We start from the raw sequence: 21,616 nt of genomic DNA, 5'->3' as shown, positions 1-21,616 counted from the left end.
TTAACTCCAGCTACTCTTCTCACGTTGTGCTTTGATGATGGGTAGGAACCACCCAACGAGAGTAAAGCTGCAGGGCCCGAGCGAGGGAGAGAAGCTCAGTTTGGCTCCCAGAGGCCCTTTCTGCTGCTCTTTTGTCAGTTGTATCTTCAGTGTCTTGAGTGTGGACCTGACCCTTGTTAGGTGAGAATTTCATGGAGTTGAATAATTTATAAAGACTGTTAATAGCAGGGATTTAGTTGGTATCAGGTGATTCTGTGGTACTTTTGATTCTGTTAAGACTATTTAACTTCAGGACTACATGGAGTGCCACGTTGACGAAAAAGCAGTAGGTGGACCGCCATGCCCTTCTTCGCACTGATGAGGCCCCACTGGTGCACCAGGCTGTCCTTTCCAGCTTAGACAGCTCCTGGGCAGATACCTCCCGGTGGTGAAGGTAGAACTGTGGCTCGTGACCCTTGCCTTTCAGAGTGAGCGGAAGGCTCCTGGGTGCCTCCCTGGGGCTCAGCTAAGTCTCCACTCAGCCATATATTCCCCCAGAGTTCCAACGTGGAGGCATGAAGTATAAATAAATAAAATGATAAAAACTTCCAAAGGTGACAGGATTTTATTACTAAGTAAAGTATCAAACCAGCATGAAGAATCTAAACCAAAATAAACTTCAAAAAATGCAGTTCTCCAACTCCCTCTCAAAGACTCTGGTGACAGTGACCAGCGTGCCTATGGAGCACACACTCAGAGGCACACCTGCTCACACACATCCCCCAAGAAGATTGAGGCTACAGTTATTCTTCACTCTTGAAGCCAGTGAGGAAAGATTAAGGTTGACTTGGTCTCCAAGTTACTAAGACTCAGGTGATGCCAGCTTGGTATCCACGGCTCCCTTAGTCTCATCTCACCTTGTCTGTTACTCCCATGTTAAACCTTTTCTTCCCCTAATTAAGGAAAACTCCGTGGTGAGAGAGGTTAAGTGTAACAGGAGGGAACATGGGACCTCCTGGCCGAGGTGCCAGCCTCCGTGTCCAGATGCAGGGTTTCCAGGGGAGATCGTGGAGAGCTGTGTTTTGGACTTGTGTCCCTTGCCCTCTGGGGGAGAATGGGGACAAAGGAGCCAGTAGAGAAGAGGAGGGTGGGCGAGAGCTGCTGGAGGGTGTGACGGGCTTCCCGGCCACCCGGTCAGGGCCCCCGAGCCCAGGTGAGCACCTCCCTCTCCCTGGAGAGAGTGGGCTCCAGGCCTTTGCCAGTTGTGCCCAAGGGGACTGGTCACCTGCAAGGTGAAGGGCTCCAGCGGGCAGTGCTCGTGGGTGGAGGTGGGATGTTGCCCTTGGACAAGGCTGCCTAACTTCTTAAATGAGGCTGCGTCTGTGATAATGTGGCATTGGGACTCTCAGAGAAGTCATCAGACCTGCACACCTTTTCTTCCAGGCTGGGGATAATTTCTCCCACTGAATAAATTTTAGAGACAAAATAATTGTGTGTCCCGTATGGGGGTGGGGAACAATTTCAGTCAGAGGGGAACGAGGTAAAAACGACCAGGATGTTTGCAGGAAACTGTGATCCCTTTGAAGTTGCTGGAGCTTCAGCTTCGAGGATTAGGGTAGCAGAAATGAGTCCTGAGAGAGAAGCAGGTTTGGGAAGTGGAGGGACTTGACCGCAGAGCTTGGACTTCATTCTGCAGGCGGAGCGTGGGCACTGTAAGGGCTGCTCACTCACAAGCCCTCAGTGGGCCGGGTCCTGCCCAGTTCTGTTTGCTCTCAGACACAACTTGCTCACCTCCAGTGTGGAGCCTGACACCTGTGGTAGGTACTTAATTCGTGTTTGAATGAATAGATAAATGAACTGATCGAGAAGTTGACCTTAAAAATGTGGGCAAGAAAGTGAGCTACAGATAAGGGAGTGTCAGGTAGTGTAAGCTTTTCTTGAAATTGATCTAGACGTGGGCATAGAAACATGGATACTATATAGATCTGATTTTATCAGTAGGGGTCATCAGGCATCAGTGTGTCTTAAAACAACTTTCATATAGGTCTTGAACAAAAACCATTGTAACAAGTTGATTTACTGTTTTTAATTTCAGTGTACCCAAATTTTGATTTTTATCTACTGAGTAGGAAATGATTTCATGTTTGGATAGATTTCATGAAGTATCAACTCAGCCTCTTGAAATCTTATATTCGGGCTTCTCTGGTGGCGCAGTGGTTGAGAATCCGCCTGCCGATGCAGGGGACACGGGTTCGTGCCCCGGTCCGGGAAGATCCCACATGCCGCAGAGCGGCTGGGCCCGTGAGCCATGGCAGCTGAGCCTGCGCTCCACAACGGGAGAGGCCACAACAGTGAGAGGCCCGCGTACCGCAAAAAAAAAAAAAAAGAAAAAAAAATCTTATATTCTTTTTTTGATGTAATTTCTGTATTTTAACTAATTTCCTATCTTACATATACAGTCAAAGTTTATATGTTAAGTTAGCTGAGGTGTAGGAAGTATATTTTTTTACACATGCAAACGTAGGCTCCATGATGTATCATGTATCATTGTAATGGTTTGTATTCACGTTTATTACTGTTGGTTACATCTTTGTAGTAATAGCACTCAAAATATATCTTAAACCTTTTCCTCCCTCAGAGGTAAATTTCCCCAGAAGGACTTAGAAATGCTGTTCCCTGGAATGAGTGCTGATTTTACAAGTGAGAACTTTTCGGCTGCCTGGTACCTCATAGAGAACCACTCCAACACCAGGTTAGTGGGTGCTGGGCTGTGTTGTGTGGTTTCACGGGGTGCAGCTCATCAGACTTCAGGTAACGCGGGTTTCCCTCTGGCTTTGCTGCTTAGCAGCCCTTTGACCTCGGGTGAGCTTGTGAACATCTCAGAGTATCTGTTTCCTTATTTATAAAATGGGATCATTAATCAGGAGGACCCCTATTTCCTACTATCATGTTCTTTCTATATGTTTCGTTATTTATGCCACCCATTAAAACTTTGGAGTCTCAGCTGTGTCCTGTGTCTGAATGTGATCCCCCTCCCTACTCAAGTAACAGAATTCTCGAGTGCTGCTTTAAAACGAGGAACACACCTCCTTCCCTGACCAGAGAGCAAAGGAAGATGAGTTATTTATCATTTTGCAAAGACTTGGCTTAAAATTAGCCAAAAAATAAACAAGGGTCATACATCCAATTAAAGTCCTCCTTTGTATCTGCTACGTATAGTTTACCCACCCTCTGTACAAGAGCAGATCTGTAACTTTTTCGCAAGACTGGCTTAAAACAGTTATATTTAGTAAAAATGTTTTAATAAATCAGTGGCTTAGTGTTTAAAATTTGTATTCTTGAAAAGCCAACTTGTTAAAATATACCTTAGGCGAAATCCTTCCCTCACCTATTGGGATGAAAACCATTATAGAAAACAGGAAAAGTTGGTATATACCTAGAGTAAATTTGGCCTGATAAATTTTTAGAGCAAATGCCTGTCACTTTCTTTGTGGAAGATGGTTCTGAGTTCACATTATAGATGTGCTTTTCTGTCACCATGTCAGGATTGATCTCTGTTCTCTGTGTAGGGCCATCTTGGCATTCAAGAATATAGTTAACATTTTATATAGCCAGATTTTCTTAGCTCAGGTGGAAATAAAACTTCTAAAATACAGAGATCTGACTGTTTTTTCTCTGCCTGAGATATAAAGATGAAATAGTGTGATCTGTTTAGTTATTTAAATTTTGAGTTGACCCCAGGTTTTCTGTAATTTCACTGTTAATGGCGGGGCCTGGTCATGATGGGCTGAAGAGGACAGCGTGCGCAGCTTGTGTCCAGAGCATAGCAGTGGACGTCCAGGGGGTCCTTCTTAGTCCTGTCACCCAGCACTGCATGGTCCAGGTCTCCACATCTGGGAGACGCTCTTCAAAACTCCTTACCTGGCAAATCCTGTGTGTGATTTGGGTCGATTATAAGAATGTCTCCATGTGTATTTACTTCCCAGGGTTCTGACATATGAGGGCTACAGATCTCCTTGTATAGCTGCTGTAACTTTGGTGTTCATAACATGTAAAGGTTTAGATCTAGGTAAGCATTTGAAAGCTTGGTTTCATCTGATTACATACTGTATCAGTCTGTATCCTTCCAGGGTAGGCTTCAGTATTTCACACTTGATGCATCATCTTCTTGTGGCTTCTTCATTTCACTTCAGTTTTGAACAGCTCAAAATGGCCGTCACCCACCTGAAGAGACAGGCTAACAAGAAGAGCGAGGGCAGCCTGGCGTGCGTGAAAGGGGGACTCAGTACTTTCTTTGAGGCACAGGACGCCCTCTCAGGTAAGGTGACCCCCAGCCATCTGCTGGGGCTTCCCCGCGGACACCAGGCCCTGCACGTACGGAGTGTTTGCAGGCTGTGATGCTGAGGCTGTGTCCCTGGGAGCGGAGCTCTGCAGTGGCCACCAGTCAGTCTTTGCGGCCGGGCTGGAATCTCTTTGAAGGCTTGGTACCTTAAGTATTTGTCCCTGAGGCTTTGCTCACCCATCAGACACGTGTGAAGTAGGAGACCACTTTGCCTCCCCACAGTGTCTGGTGTCCAGGGACGATAAGGAGTTAAATCCCAAGGGTAGAATTCTAGAATTTTAAAAATCCTTGTACAGCCATCAGTATCTTGCACATGGGACTAATTCTGTAGATGTGACCCATTGTGTGTTTAGTCTGGGAAGAACTGGTGATAACGTGTCCTTTCTTTGTAGCCATCGCCCCACCAGCCCCGCACGGTAGCTAACTCCCTCACCCACATACTCATCCTTACATGTGAAGGAAATGGTATTTAATAGAAATGGTATGGCTTTAGACATTTCAAGGGAAGATGTTGGATAGGTTATTTTATTTTTTTCTTTTTAACTACCTTTAATTAATAAAAATCAAATTATTGTTTATCTAGTAAAAAGTAAGATATATTAAAAAAAAAAGTTAGCCCAATTCTTTTTAAAAACAAAGACACCTATAACTAAGTACCTGTATAGCTAAATACCTATAACCCAAACTGTAGACTAAGACGCCACACCTTCCTCAATTCAGAAAGACTTAGTTTTTTAAATTAATTTGTATTGTTAAAGTTCGGACGTCCTATTAGCTTTTTTAAAACGCTTCTCCTCCTGGGCCAGACACGCTTGGTTGCCTTTTGACAAGTTAAATGTGCATCTGGTACAGCTCTCTGCACGTAGAAGTTAGGTCTTTGAAGGAGTGAGTTGTGAATGCCTGGGAGGGAGCTGAGAAGTCAGGTAAACTTTGATAAAGTCTCTGTGCCCTGCGTTTTTTGATGGTGTGCTGTGCTGCTTTCTTTGTGCTTATTGATATTCTAAGTTGTCAGTGGTGCTATGTCAGCAGCAGAAACTTGAGCATAAATGAACTGAGTTTAGTGTTCTCGAGTTGAACGAAGTTATCGATATGCCTGGTAGCTGTGCACATGATAATTTGCCATATGTGATTAGCAATTCTCATAACTATTGTAATTACAATATTTCCTTAGCAGAAACATGCTTGACTTTTCTCTCCATCCTTTTTTCTTTTTTTTTTTGCGGTACGCGGGCCTCTCACTGCTGTGGCCTCTCCCGTTGCGGAGCACAGGTTCCGGACGCGCAGGCTCAGCGGCCGTGGCTCACGGGCCCAGCCGCTCCGCGGCATGTGGGATCTTCCCGGACTGGGGCACGAACCCGAGTCCCCTGCATCGGCAGGCGGACTCTCAACCACTAGTGCCACCAGGGAAGCCCTCCACCCTTTTTTTTTAACATATGTATTTGTAAACACATGTATACTTGTATTCATTTATTTATGGTTTTACTTATGTAAATGGCTTCACTCCTGGCAGATTTCAAGAGATTTTATTTGGTGCATTAAATTTAGTCTCACTTATTAGACGTTTGTCCTAGAAGTATACTGGTAATTTAAAGTTTAGCAAAGATGATAATGCTGACCAACTACCAATAAGCAAGTGACTCTGTGGCATATAGAAAATGATTTTAATGGTAAATTAGAAAATTTTAAACATACATATATCTAGCTTTTCTATTTTTTGATGTAAATGTACATTACAAAAAATATTAAACAGACAAATAATCAAGAATGACTTACAACTCTACTGTAGGGATAATCACAGTAACATTTTGATGTATTTCCTTTTGGTCTTTTTTCCCCTCAGCTTATATGAGTGCCTACTAAAAAATTGGAATTATATTGTGTATATAGTTGTGTGTGCTAGAAATCTTTTATACGTTAGGTGGCTCCTCTGAGTAATTATTTTACTATACTTTAGCATTTGATTTGTTTTATTAGTAGCTCTTTAAAAATTTTTTCAACTGTAGTCTTAATTGAAATTGAACTGTAGTTTTAAAAAATGCTTTTTCGGTCAGGTTTTGGTGCTACTGTTATACAGAATCATGTGGATCTGTACGAGTATATGTTCGCACTGTGAAGTGGGTTATGTAGATTAGGAATTATTTGAAATTTGAGAGCATTGATACATTGAAAGAGCTAATAAACTGTCTGCTCAGGTAATTAGCTTTACTTTCCTATTATGAAAAATTTCAAGCATGCTAAGAGTAGAGAGAATAGTACCATCACTTCCGTATATACCTATCACCTAGATTTAACAGGTCATATTTTTCCATACTTGCCTCATCGCAGGTTTTGAGGTTGGCTGGTTTGTGTTTTGCTGATCTCAGGCAGCACGACCTTTCTCTCCTGTGCACTTCAGTGTGAGTCCCCTGATAAGGATGTTACGTACTCGACCACAGCCGCGTGACCACAGCTCAGAAAGTTCCAGTAATCCTTCAGTATCATTCAAGGCCCCAAATTCAAATTTCCCCAGTTACACTTACTTGGTTTGTCCAAACCAAGATCCACATAAGACCCAGACAGTTCATTTGTTTGTTTGTTTGTTTTTTTTCAGTCTCTTAAGGCTCTTTTAAACTAGAACAGTCCTTTCACCTTCGCTACCCGTCTTCGTTTTTCTCATGCTATTGATTTGTTGAAGACATGAGGCTGTTTGTCCTGTAGGATATCCCATATTCTGGATTTGACTCATTACTTCCTCATGGTGCCATTAGCTTATTTTACTCTCCATTGTATTGCTGGGACTTACCTGATTGGATACCAGTTAGGATTCAGTTTTGACCCTTGTGGCTACATGTGGTAGTGTGTGCTTCCGATCTTATCCCATCAGGAGACGTTAGTGTCTATTCTTCCTGGAGAGAGACCCTGGGGTGTATATATAGACACTGGCAGTGTGTATATAGATACACTTTTGAAATCTCTGCTTTTTGTGTTTTGTGGATTTTGGTTTGGCTTTCTCCTGAAGTTCTCTATTTCATTAAGATTTTCATGCCTTTTAGAATTACATTATAATTGAAAAGTCATTAAAAATTCATTGTAATAGGCCCTTGTCGCCAGTTTCATTCACGCGTGTGTCCTACTTCTTTGTTTACGTTGATTCTTCAGTTATGCCTTTTCTGTGTTTTTAAAATTTGAAATTTTCCTCTTTGATCTAGTAGTTTGTAGTGGATTTTTGTTTTTTAAAGTTAGTTTCTAGTCTAACTATATTATGAAAAGAAAATGTGTTTCTTGATAGATACCAGTTTTCTGCAACTGCCTGTTCTCTTCAGGGCACACTGATTGGTGTATTATTATCAGTGCCTGATTAATTACTTATGTTATTTAAGTCTAGGTTATTTATAATAAACATGCCAGACAAATCTCCCTCTTTAATTTTGATTCTGTCAGTTTTTCTTTGTATGTAAAACATGTTTCCTTTGTAACTTTTGATGCTTGGATTCTCTTGATACTATATTACACTGTAAGGTAATAATAATAGCTGCAAAATTGGGTACTTCCCAGGACTACCGCAGGTTTGGTGATCAGCGGGAAGAACTCAACAGTTGTGTACTCACAGTTGTGGTTTATTATAGCGAAGGGAGACAACTTAGCTCAGCCTGGGGAAGGGCACCTGGGGTGGGGCCAGGCAGTCCCACCCACAGGGAGCCCTGGTTGTCCTCTCGGGTGGAGTCATGTGGCACCGACCCTCCTGATAGTGATGTGAGATGGTGGCGTGGAGTGTTGCGCCCAAGCCTGGGTCTGGAGTTTTTATCGGGACTCTGTCACATAGACACGAGCTGACTCCCAACAGCTGACCTCTATCTCCAGTCCCTCTGCAGATCGAGCCAATGCCAAGTGACCAAAGCCCTTACCATAAACCACGTTGTCAGACTGTGCGGTGCAGCCCCATCACAGAAGATGCTTGAAGAGCTTAGAGGTGACCTTCCAGCAGCCGAGGGCAAAGGCCAACCCCCTCTTTGGGCAAGATTAAATTCTTCACTGTACAGGATTAACATTCCATACCCTTCTTTTTGTATGCATTTGCTTGATGATATTATGCATTAAGTTCCTTTTAACCTTGAGAAATTTTGATTTTGTTTCTCTCTTATAAGCAAGAAATGGTAGGATTTATATTCTTTTATGCCGTTCTGAGAGGTTCTGCCTTTTCATAGAAGAATTTAAGCCATGTACATTTATCATAAGTGAAACTTCTGTCCTTTTGTTCTATAATTGTTTTTTTTCATTTTTACCTCTGCTATATGGACCATATTGTTTGCAGATTTGGAAGAAATGGTCTTACATTTTGTTACAGGTTGTCTCTGACTCCTGATGTGCATGACAACAGTTTGTCACATCTGCATTCCTCATGTGCTTTCCTTTTTTCTGGTCTTAATTTAATCTGAAGTCATAGACCTAGCTGCTTTTTTTTTTACCTTTTCTATTTTATGATTCTGTTTCTAGATTTATTCTTGTCTTTTGCATTTAATTTCATATTTACCACAGTTACCTAAAATTTACCATTTATACACATACATTTCATTGGCTTTACTGTTTGTTGCCAGTTGTGTATGTGTCATCTTTCCTCTTCGGATTTTTTGTTTTGTAACTCTTGTGCGTTATCTGTTGAATTCCTGCATGCAGAAGTGTCTCTTGCTTTCATACATGAACAACCTCTTGGCCATAAGAGAATGACTTTTAAAACATTGATTCAGGGTCTTCTAGTGTCACAGAGAGGAAATCCTGAGCCAGAGTAATTCTTTATTACTTGTAGGTGACTTGTTTATTTTTCTCTCTGCCTAAATGCTTAAGATATATTTGTTTAGCCTTAAATTATTTAAAAAAAAAAACCCAAAACACCTTTTCAGGGTATATTGGAATGTAGGTCTTGTTTTTATTCCTTTTACCCAACACTTGATGAGCTTTTAGAGCCTATAGACTCACACCTGCAGGCTCTGACACTTTTCTTTCACTCGGTCAGCTGTCACTCCCTGGGGTGTCTCTGAGAGGCTTCTTCCCCTGCTGCTTCCCTGCACGGTGCCCAGGGGAGGAGCCCTCTGCTAATTTCCCTCCCTCTCCTGCGTGCTGGGTGCTGGGAAATGGTGTTCTTAAACAGTCCTTTCCTTAAAGGGGTGTTGGAGGTGAGAACAGTAGGGGAGACCCTGTAGTCTTGAAGACTTGGGAAAAAGTCTGCAGGTGTGTCATGTCTGGGCCACCCTGTGTTACAGAGTTAGCTGGATAAATACCTTTCTCTGCCCTTTTGATATCAGCCGTGTTCTTCTCTTGACTGTAGTGGACTTTTTTCATACACAGTCCAAGGATTCTTTTCAGTGCATCCCAGTCAGTGTACAGTTGGCAGCAATTACCTTCTCGTATGGCTTTTATTTACCTTTAAGGTTTTATGCTGTTTTCTTTATTCCTTTGTGTACCATGAGTATTTTAATTAGAATTTGGCAAGAAGTGTGTCTGGCATAACTAATCTGCCAATGTTAACCTCGGTGTGTTCATTATTACAGTTTTTTCTTTACCATATCCTGCAAAAATATTCCCAGTAGCGTACTTCCCTTTCCCGTGGCTGTCACCCTGCTGTTCCCTTCCGGGCCTCAAAGCCTTGAAGCCCAGGTTCTCCCCCGTTGCGATGGTGCCTGTGGGGCCTCCTTACAGGAAAGGCCGGCTGTTCCTCAGTCCCTCTGACCCTCACCTGGCCAATCATTTGTTTTAGTGGCAGGTCCAGCCCCATCAGCTGCTCCTTGTGAGAACAGCTGTGGGCCTGGCCTTCTTTACCATATACGCTAGGTGAGGGGTCGCCGAGGGAGGAGGCCCAGGCAGAGTGGCAGCGCGTACTGCTCAGAACACGCGTGGCCCTCCCTCCGTCCGTGCGTTGCTGCTGCTCCAGGAGCGGGTGCCACTCTGTTGAGGGGTGCAGATAACCTTGGCATGCGCTTATCCAGGACCCACTTTTCTAAGTGGGCTCCTTTGTACCTGCTAGTCTTCGAAGGAGTAGTGGGAATTATGTTGTTATTGTTTTCAGTATAACTGAGGAAGGAAAGAATTCATAGAGTACCCAACCAATTTAGATGTAATTTATGTACGATTTAGCCACTCTGATAAAAATTTGGTAGAGTAAGAAGTAGAGAACTAAATGTTTGAAAAGTTCTATATAAATCTGAGTTATTAATACATCTCAACCTAACCCTGCCTACTGTCCTATCTTAGTATTATCCTCAGAGGTCGGCAACTCGACCAAGTTGGGCCACACCTGTCTTTGTACACGTCAGGAGCTGAACATGCCTGTTTTTCAAGAGTTGTTTAAGAAAACAGGGAGAAGAATGTGTGCCAGAGGCCCCCTGTGGCCCCCAAAGCCCTCAATATTTACAGTGTGTTTCTTACAAAAGTAGCTTGCCAGTCTCTGGTGTAGCCTGAGATGCCTGCCGCACCCAGGCCGGTCACAGCATTCGGTGGTTAGAGCCTGCAGCTAGCTTGTGGGTGGCCGTGTGCCTGACACTCCTGAGGGACTCCACCTGCACTCATGCCTTTCCTTAGTGCTCACCTACTAATGGCGTTATATAAATGCTTACATAAATATTATGAATTCTTAAATTGAAATTAGAAAATTCGATGTCTACATTCTTCTGTCAGAGTTCAATAAAACAAATCATTTCTTTGAATCAGTAGGCAATCTTTCAGTAACTGATTTTTCTTTGAGTAGAACTTGCACATACACTTTTTTGTTTCCCAAATATAGATTTATGGTGTTCAGCTGCTTCACATATTTAAGTTTTAATACATGAGAAACTGTAACAAGCCTGTGACTGTGGACTGAGTTTTTTTTTTTTTCTTGAGGTTTTCCTGCTTATCAAGGTCACAATTTTTTTAAATTAATTACTTTATTTTTGGCTGCGTTGGGTCTTTGTTGCGGAGTGCGGGCTTTCTCGTTGTGGTGAGCGGGAGCTACTCTTCTTTGCGGTGCACGGGCATTTCATCGCGGTGGCTTCTCTTGTTGCGGAGCACAGGCTCTAGGCACACGGACTTCAGTAGTTGTGGCGTGAGGGCTCAGTAGTTGTGGCTCGCGGGCTCTAGAGCGCAGGCTCAGTAGTTGTGGCGCAAGGGCTTAGTTGCTCCGTGGCATGTGGGATCTTCCCGGACCAGGGCTCGAACCCGTGTCCCCTGCATTGGCAGGTGGATTCTTAACCACTGCGCCACCAGGGAAGCCCCCAAGTTGCTTATTGAGTTATACTATTTAAAAATGTTTTCAGAGAAAATAAAAGGTCAAGTGACCCAGACCTTGGGTTATTTGCATTAGTTTTCTGGAAAATAGGATTGCCTTTATCAGATCCTAGTGTCTCTGGGTCCTCATGCTGGCTGACAGCCTGACGGGTCTGCTGTGTGGAGATGGGCCCAGGAAGCCGCTTTGTGGCAGAACAGGGCTGTGAGCCATGCAGCAGCCTGGACCTGTGGAGTGGCGAGGGGCCTGTCAGTAGCAGAGAATGTGGCTGGGGACTCATTTAGCGCAGACTCTGACTTAGAAGCAGCATTCGAGCAGAAGCTCTCAGGTGTAACCTCTTAACTGCCACCGATAGACCGGGAGCGGTGACCACCTAATAACATGCCACGTGGCCACTGGCTCCCTTCCAGCCAGGACTGTCAGAAACACAGCAGCCTTTGCTCAGGAGCAGTGCGAACAGATGTGCTTGTTTGAAACATAGGCGTCCTTCTAGTTTCGCTTTTTAATATTTGGGCTTTTTTTATCTCCATTCCTTAAAGATAGGAAAGTTCTTTTCCATTTAACTTAATCAGTTCAAGGTATGTGGAAATGTTTTATGTCATCACATAATCCAAATTTAAAATATTAGATGAATAACTCTTTTCATTCCTGAATCAACCAAGACAATTAAAAATGCAGTAGTTGGTTTTTCCCCCCAAATATATATATTTTTCTTCCTATGAATGTGTTTTTTTCAACAGAGAAGTAATATATTTTTAGAGTTTCATGCAAAATTTGAGGTTGTTTTACAAAAAAGTATAAAAAAGGACAAGATTAAGAGTAGAAACTAATTAAAAGAAGTCGTCGATGTTCAAAGCTCATTTGACCCAGAATTCCCTAACCAGTGAGTCAAGGGAAACCAACTAAATTGTAATTGATTAAAGAAACACACATCAGGTTTTTTTTTTTTTTTTTTTTTTTCCATCAGTTTTGCTTAGACAGACTTTTTTTCCCTGTAAATCTGCCACTCCTGACTGGTGGGTTGAGGCAGAACCTGTCAGTTCCTTCTAAGGAGGAGTTTGAATGTTAGAGAAGAGCTCATGTCCTGGAGTGCTGCTGCCCTGGAGTCCTGCCGGGATGCTGGGGAGTGAGCTGTCCTGCAGCGGAGTGTGTGCTGGAGCATGTCCGGGAAAGGCATAGAATCCTGGCTGTCTCAGCAGCTGTTATTTTGGAAAGAAGTCTTGTATTTGCAACTGAATGCAGTTCCCCACTGACATAGTAGTTCTGTTGTTCCCAGTTTACAGATGTGGAAACAAAGGCTGAGGGGGTTTGGGTCACCTGTCCATGCAGTGTGGGCAGGATGTGGTGAAGCTTCTTGTCCTGGGATCATACCGCTTGAGCTCAAATTTGGGGTTTGGCTTTGTGACCTTGGTCAACTTATTTAATTTTACTGAGCTGTGGTTTTCCCATCTATGAAACAGAAATAACATTAGAAGCTCATCATTGGCTTCTTACCAGATGTGCGTCGTGCGTTAGAAACTTATCATGGTGCTCTGCTTATGGTCATGTCTCGATAATATTTGCCTTGCTATTTTTATTACTTTTACTGTGTCACAGTTTTGCATTTGCAATTGTATTTGGAGATTTGTTTTGAAATTTTTCTTAATGAGTCACCTGAGCAAGCCTGATCTGCTGTTTAAAGCCTCCTCTTCAGTAGGTAAAAGTTTTTAAATATAAATTAACGCTTTCCTAGTACTCTTTATCAGAGTCATTCAGATGTGCGTCAGTGTTAGCAAACAACTCCAGTGTAATTCGTACATCCACAAATTGACGTATTGGTAGATGTTACTAGATATTTCTTGAGAACCTCCAGGGAAATAATTACAGACTAAATAGAATATGTATAATATGTATTTTGCCATGTTAAATCCCAAGGCTGAAATTAAATATTTTGAGGTTGATAGATATCAAATAGTAGTATTTCTATTTTGTAGTTGGTGAAACTGAGAAATAGAATGACTTTCTTATGGCCAGATATCAAAGATATTAGTTATTTAAGCCCCACTTTTCGTTTTTAATTCAACCGTCTTTACCACTCAGCCTTGGTGATCAGATGATTAAGTATGTGTATTATGTACTATTTTAATAGCATTAAACTACCATGACTTAATACTGGTGTCTGCTGGTTACTTTGCAGAGTTTGTGCAGAGTTTTTGTGTTTGTGCTTCTTTCTAGCACTGAAAATATGACCATTTTTTATGCTGTTTAAAAATGTCATTTTGACGTAATGTTTTCCCACCCATTAAAATAGCCTATATTTTAACTAGATCCTTTTTTCTAGCCATCCATCAGAAACTAGAAGCGGATGGAACGGAAAAAGTTGAAGGATCCATGACGCAGAAACTGGAGAATGTTCTGAACAGTAAGTTTTGTCCTACTACCCAAAACTATTTATGGACTTCATAACACGCTTTGATACAGTTCTTGGACCTGGTTTCACAGAACAAGGCAGTAAGTTGTATTTTAGTATTTATTTCTAAATAGTAGTGATTTAATGAACATAAAGGGAAATAAAAACATTGAAAATGAATGTTCTCTTTCTGTTTGCATTTTATTTATGAGAACTCATCATTTGAAAGCAAGCCAGTGTACTTCTTAAAAAGTAAAATTTGTTACCATAAAGGAGGCCAGAATATAAATAGCATCATCAAAGATAGAAAAATGCTGCAGCAGTAACCAAGATTGTCATTGACCAAAACCTGAAAAAGCATCTTCAAGTACGTGCCATCGTCAATGCTGATAACATCAGCTACTAGAGTGACAGATACCGAGCTGCTGTCTATTTATTTGTGCCTTACCTTTTTCCAAAACAACTTTAAGGCAGCTGCATACTTGAGTGTTTCCAACTCTGAGACATTTTGTAGGAATTGTAGGCCAAGAGAAACTGATACATGCAATTTGAGGCCCTGTCCACCTCCCCTTCTTTTTTCTGACATCTGTACTTGCAGCTACTTATCCTACTGATTTAGAAGAAACTCATCAGATAAATCAATCCCTATGATAATATTAGTGGCTTAAAAGTAAATTATTCTCTTCCACGTATGTAGTAAAAACATTTGACAAGGAGCAGTAACGCCCAGGGGACTCTCCTAGTCTTCAAGTATAAGCATATATAGCATATGATTTCTCCAGGAAGTAGAGTAGGCTCGAGAATAACGGAAACATTTAAGAACCCCGGCATCGGCTCTTTAGTGATTCTATAAATGCAGGACTGTGATAGCAAGTCAGTTTTGCACGTCTAGCTTAATTTAGTCCCATCAGCAAAAGTTTCTGAGCTTTTTTGTAAATATCTATTTGTCATTGACCAAAACCTGAAAAAGGTTTTGGTCAATGACAAATATCTAAACCTGGGGATAGCTCTAATAATAAAAGTGTTTCCTAGAAAGAAGCTTTAATTTGATACAGGCTTTCCTTGGTAGTAGAATTTGAGTACTTGGATTTCATCCCAAAATTTATGAGTTTAACAGCACTTTAAATTTTTTGGTCTCTGGTTGTTGGTATTACTATCATCATCATCACCATTTTGCCTTGGGATTTTACCTCGTTCCTCGTTCTCATCTGAGAACCAAGTCACCAGCTTTGTTCAAATGGCTATATTCTGAATTCAGCCCACGTAAGCATTTACTAAAGCTATTTCTATATTAACATAGACATTTTAAGGTCTTGGATGGATATTTTCTGTTTAGGGATGTTATTTTCCCTGGAGAAGTTGCCATCAAACCATGATATCTGTTTAAAAAAAAGATTATGTCAGTAACTTTTAAAAGGTGGCTTGTGAGAACAATCTGGCTTAGTAAGTATCTCATTGTATCAGTAGAAGAAAATGGATATTTGCTCAGGTTTGGAAAAAATCACGATCTGTTTCATGGGTGAGCCCTGGCATAGTACGTTAATGTAATTTTTTTCTTTTCAGTAGTTTAGGTAATTCTCCTTTGGGACTTGTGGTATAAAATTTGTAAGGGAAATGGTTTTACTTCTGTTCCTTTATAAGCACAAACTTTTTCTAGAAATGTGTCCTTTTACCTTTCTACTGAAATTTGCTCTTTTTTGGGTAAAGTTGGCTTAACGTGAGTGTCACTTCTTTGAGACTCAGGACTTTCCTGGGATAAAAATTTCCTGTAGATTATATTCCTTTGTAACAATCCGTTTTTCCTAGAAACATTTTTATGTCAACTGGATGTTGATGTTTGCTATCTTAGGGTAAGTCGTGTTAGTTTAGGTCAGCTTGGCGAACATTTGTAAGACTGGTTGTGTCAAGTGCCGTTCTGGGTCCAGCGTCGAGCTTGGAGCTGGGAGGGATGTGGCTGCCGCCCAACAAGCAGGTCCCCTGCCCCGACGGCGTGCCCAGGTCACCGATTCACCGATCTTCAGGAGCTGTACCGCTGGGGAACTGAAACAGAAATTTTGCAGGAGTGCAAATGTAGTCTGGTTTGCTTAAATTATATATTTTTTCTTTTTTTTGAATTTCTGTTTCTCCATTTATTAGCATCTTTATTGGAGTATAATTGCTTTACAGTGGTGTGTTAGTTTCTGCTGTGTAACAAAGTGAATCAGCTATACGTACACATATATCCCCATGTCTCCTCCCTCTAGCATCTCCCTCCCACCCTCCCTATCCCACCCCTCTAGGTGGTCACAGAGCACCGAGCTGATCTCCCTGTGCTATGCGGCTGCTTCCCACTAGCATTTGGTCGTGTATATATGTCCATGCCACTCTCTCACTTCGTCCCAGCTTCCCCTTCCCCCTCCCCGTGTCCTCAAGTCCATTCTCTACATCTGCTTAGATTATATTAATGCTTTAATCTTGTGTATAATTACATACTAACTTACGTGCATTTTCCCTGAGTTATTTTAAATGAAAGTTTTTTAAATTTGGGCAACCTTTTCCACTTTGTTTCTAAAGGGTGATGTTGACTAAGAAATTCAGTCCCTTTTGTTCAGAATTTATCAATGTTGAAGGCTTTCATTGAAATTCTTTTTTGTTTTCACTGGTACATGTTTCTCATATTTGCCTTGGTATTTAATAATTCCTTCTTGATTTCAAGCCAGTGATGAAGTGATGACTGTTAATTTCTATCAGATCCACATATCTCACTCTGTGTTGTTACCTGTTCCAAGAGCATAGAACAGCGCCGTCCAACAGAACTTCTGCCATGATGGAAATGTAGCTCTTGAGCACTTAAAATGGAACTAGTATTGCTGAGGAATTTAATTTTTATTCAATCTTAATAATTTGGCTTTTAAGTCGAAGTAGCCCCGTGTGGCTGGTGCGGCTGGGCTAGGCAGACAGGTGCGGGGAGGGACCCTGTGGTCTAGGTGTGTGTCGCCAGAGCTGGGACAGCTAGACCTCTGTGCCCCTCACTGGTGTCAGGGCTTGCTCCCACAGTCCACAGATGCTCAGCCCCTGCGGTAACCCCGGGAGGCTTGTGCTGTAACCCGCATTTTATTGACGAAAAACTGAGGCTCAGAAGGATTGAACGCGTTACCTAAAGTCACATCAGCAGTAAGTGGCAGAGCTGGGATCTGTGTCTGTGCATCTGGCTCTGAGCCTGCGCTTTAAACTACAGACTGCCTTGCTGGTTTGGGATGCGTGGGTTTCAGTGACCAGTATTCTTGCCACGTTGCATCAAGCACACACCTGGTTGCTAGCTCTGCGGTCCACTGAACGTTCGGCAGTAACGTGCCCAGCTGCTCTTCCTGCAGAGTCGGGGGGACCCACTGCAGACGCTTGCCAGGTCCTGCTCAGACAGCAGAGTGTGCCTGTGGGCAGCCTCCTCGTCTCCCAGAGAGAAGCTTGCAGACATTTCGCAGACATGGAGACTCAGAAGGGGAAGTTGGCCCACAGAGATGAAAGTGCATCAGAAAAGAGAAAGTGATGACAGTGTGAGTGGAATTCAAATCCAGCACGACTTGGGTTGTAGAAGTGGCTGTGGTGGGATGTGGACACTGGGAGGCCCGAGGAGCTCAGTGAGGGTGGACTTCCCCACCGAAGCCAGGAAGGTGTGACGAGGAGGTAAGGCTGTCCCAGAGGGAGTGAGGCCGACGGAGCGCTCAGAGCTGACCAGTGAAGCTGGAAGTACAGCAGACAGACGTGGAAACGAGCGTCATTGTTTGTCAGAGCGCAGAAAAGATGCTTGATACGTGCTGTAAACTTTATGACAAGAAGAGGCGGGCTATCTTGATGATAAATTTTACAAAGAAATTAAACATTGAATTTTCAGTTTCTAATGTTTTTTATTATAGTGTGCTAAATAAAAATTAGTTTTACTGTTTTTTCATTTTCTTATTGATCTATAACCAACAGTAAGCAAGTTTTTAATGTTTCAGCAAAAATTTTCTAAGTCACAGGACAAGCGTCGTTTTCGCGTTGATTATTAGGATTGCTTGCTCTGCTCGGTTCAGCTGCCCGATCACTGACGTGTTCCTGCACATGGGCCCTGTGCTGTCCCTCCCTCAGGGGACAGAGTCCTGGGCACTGGTTCTGAGGCTGGTTTCTGGCACTTGCCCTGTAAGCGTTTATTGAGCGCTCTTATTCCTCTTCAGGGACAGGAGGATGAAACTTTGTGCTTTGCTTCCGAGAGTTTATAATCCAGTGAAAAAGTAGGACCAGATAGGTAGGGGATTAAATTGTGTTGTGACAGTGCTCTGCTGGTAGGGGTCCCGGATCCCCGATGGAGAGAGGACGGGGGAGGACTGCGAGCCTCAGGAGAGGAGGGGGACAGGCCAGGCAGGCTGACATTGGCCGGTGGGCACTAAGTGGGCCCAGGTGCATCCCGGGCGGGGCAGGCTGCGCGAGGAGGAAGGCGCTGACCTCAGGGGAGATGGCTGTGGGCCATGAAGCAGGACCGAGTACCCTGGGGTGCAGACGTGAGGGCTGAGGCTGCCGGGTAGAGGGGTCTGCTCATGACAAGCTCTCTGTGCGGCGTTGTGGAGTTTGTCTTTATCTTGAGAATACTGGTGAGCCGTGGGAGGATTTTACATAAGGAATTCACATGGTGAACTTTTAAAAAAACATTCTGTCATCTGTCCAGAGAATGCACTGGAGGGAGCTGGATAGAGACCAGAAGAGAAACCAGTAGAAGTGTGCACTGGTGACGTGACAGCGGTTTGTAGGACCCCAGCGTCAGGCCTGGCTGGGAACAAGGACTAGGTGACTCCGGTAGTGACCTTGTTCATGTAATGTCGCCCTGTAATGTCAGATAGCTGCCTGTCTGGCCGTTTTCTGGAGTCTGTTAAGAGAAACGAGACATACAGTAGGTTGTTCAGTCTCTTTGTGTCCTGGTTTTGCTATGAATTTAAGTATACGTTGAAAAGTTACCTTAAATTTCATTCAGCTTCATTGTTCCTGGGGTAAATTGTGTCGTGAGTGTGTAGGGGGAAGCCTCCTCCCATCCCCCCCCTCCCCCCAGCTCCCATCAAGCAGAGACGCAGGTTATACATCACCCGTACTGTCCTCTGTGCTGGGTGCCAGTGCCATGAAAAGGGGCCAGAGAGAGCTTCGTGTTTACTTTAATAAACATGCTTGAAATGACCAGGCGCCATCAGAAGTACATGACTAGCTTTTGTGGATGACGGGTTCCTGGCACAGTTACAGTGTTTTTCCATCTTTGAGGGCAGGTATGAGTTTGATTGGTCAGTGGGCAGTACTGCAGTGACTTGTCTCCCCATCTTATTCTCCAGCTCTGCTGAGATATAGTTGACACAGGACATTGTGCAAGTTTAAGGTGCGGAGTGTGATGGTTAGATACCTGTCTGTGATGCCGCGTGTTCACCCCACCCCCACCCCCGCCAGCGCTGTCACCACACGTAATTCCATTTGTTTGTGATGAGAATGTTTGAGATTTCCTCTTGAAGCCACTTTCAGGCTACAGTACAGCATTGTTAGCTCTGTTTCCGATGCTGTGCATCACATCCTCAGAGCGCATCCATCTCCCCGAGGCCCCAGCCCGGCCTGCTTACAAGAGCTCGGCTTTTCAGGCTCCACGTGTAAGTGGAGCCACTCAGGGTCTGTCTTCCTGTGACTGCACGTGGCGTGGAGCCCTCCGGGTCCATCCGCATCTCCCTGTCTCGTGCTGAGGAAAATATCACTGCCCTGCCAGCCCAGCTGAGGCCAGTGTCATTGCTGTCAGTGCAGGGGGGGCATCCATCCCCCAGACCATGATGCAGTGTCCCTGCGGGGGGAAGGGGAGAGCCTTCAGCCTGCACGTGCCCAGGGCTGCTCGTGGGCTGGCACAGGTGGCCTTCAGGGCGGCCCTGCCTCCGCTCGTGGGGCCAGTGCGCCCTTCTCCTCTCAGCTGCCCTCAGGTGTGGCTGGTGAGCTGCTGCTGCTTTTTTATCCGCTTGCACAAATCTCGGTTTCCCTGCTTTCGTTTCGTTTCTTACTGTCTATAATCATCCAGTTATCAGAGCTATGAACTCCCAGAATTTTATTGTGAATGCAGTAAAGTTTGCAACAGAATAATTTATGGACAGAAATTATCTATAAATTAAAATCATAATTTCATGACTTAAAATTTGTACGTAAATTAGAATTCTCTATATGTATACATTTTTGTGTAACTAAATTAAATTTTAATTTTATAGTTTATAATTTCTGCCTATAAGTTTTTCTGTGTTAAATATTTATATTTTATTTAATTTTAAGCAAATTTTCTACCTGTGCTTGTTATAACTTTTAGGGGAGTTTGAAATTATTAGTTTGTATTTTTTTATTGTCTTTAAAATAAGATGAAAAAAAATCTAGTTTTGATATCTTGTACTCCTTCATTGTAGAGAAAGTGCTTGGGGGTTTAACATCCGCAGCGCACACATAAGTAATCAACCTTTAAAAATATTCAGTCCCCATTCACGTATCTAATTCATTCATGAAGCCTCAATTCGTGAAGTTTATTTCTAAATGATAAACAAATGCTTAATATTAATTTTCTTCCAAGAAAAATACTTTTAACCTTAATCACATTTCCAGTATTCATTTAGTCATCATTATATGGTTTGGTGGCAAGAAAGGAATATATTTTTTTTCTCAGAGTAGAAATTTAGTATTCTACATTAAATAGCAGGTGGTGAAAATAGCTGTCCTGACAAAACAAAGTTTTTATACCAGGCCTTTAAAATTTCAACAGAATTTAAACATTATTTAGATAAAACAATTATGTTACAAAGATGACTTTTAACACACTCAGGCCACCCACAGTGTGGACCAGAGAATGCGGCATGCCAGCCACCCAGCGAGACTGAGGTCGTTTTTTTTTCATCTTTGCTTAAAGTATAGTCACTAGACCAGATAATGTAGAAACTTTTTATGAGCAGTGGTCAAAGAGCCAAAAAAAGTTTATCCTTTTTCTTCCCTTTCCTTGTGACTAATTAAAAATAATTCACAAGTTGAAAAAGCTTAACTATTTTTGTACACGGTAAATTTTGTTTTAGATAAAGAAACTCTTTCATACAGTGATTCATAGAGTTTGAGGTCTTTAAGGTAAAAAAAAAAACATATATATAGAATGTCCAGTCTGTGTATCATTTTAAGAAATATTAAGCTGATTTAAGAAATATTCATTAATAGTGGTGTGTTAAAGTTTGACACTTTAAATTGCTTATATCATTTTTTGTGCCTGCTACATAATTAGATAATTTTATGTAGAAGTAGGATTAGGTCTAAAATATTTCTTTTGAACAACTTTTCTGAAAAATTTTTTCCGTTTTTTTTTATTACTATGGATCTGTAAATATTGAATCCAGAGAATTTAACTAGTGTACTTGTGTGTGCACGCGTGTATGTGTGTGGGTTTTAACCTGTTGTCTGAATTAATGAAATAACCTAAGGTTCCATAATGCTGTAAAACTTAAAAGAAGCTAAAATAAACGTAGATTGACATTAGACAATTTATTTGGGCCCGGTAAGTGTGGTTATTCTTAATTGGATACCATTAACTGGTATGCACATATGAAAAGACTTCAGAGGCAAAAAGGAAATTGTATTTTAGCAAATCGTAAAAAAACCTCCAATATAGCTGACTTTTAGA

At 42.4% G+C, this 21,616-nt stretch overlaps 1 protein-coding gene across 2 annotated transcripts in view; it reads left to right on the top strand.

Moving 5' to 3' along the window:
- The window catches only part of EXOC2 (exocyst complex component 2), a 156,313-nt gene that overhangs the window by 45,833 nt on the left and 88,864 nt on the right, over positions 1 to 21,616 (top strand). For both annotated transcript variants that reach the window (XM_082664804.1, XM_082664805.1), the window contains exons 5-7: positions 2,618 to 2,731; positions 4,173 to 4,297; positions 13,876 to 13,956. In XM_082664804.1, coding sequence (XP_082520930.1) covers positions 2,618 to 2,731; positions 4,173 to 4,297; positions 13,876 to 13,956 — 320 coding nt within the window. The remainder of the gene's footprint in view (positions 1 to 2,617; positions 2,732 to 4,172; positions 4,298 to 13,875; positions 13,957 to 21,616) is intronic.

Source organism: Grampus griseus (genome assembly GCF_964374135.1).
Source record: "Grampus griseus genome assembly, chromosome: 10".
In the NCBI taxonomy this organism is placed as follows: domain Eukaryota; kingdom Metazoa; phylum Chordata; class Mammalia; order Artiodactyla; family Delphinidae; genus Grampus; species Grampus griseus.
This window is presented reverse-complemented; position numbering and strand designations above follow the sequence as displayed.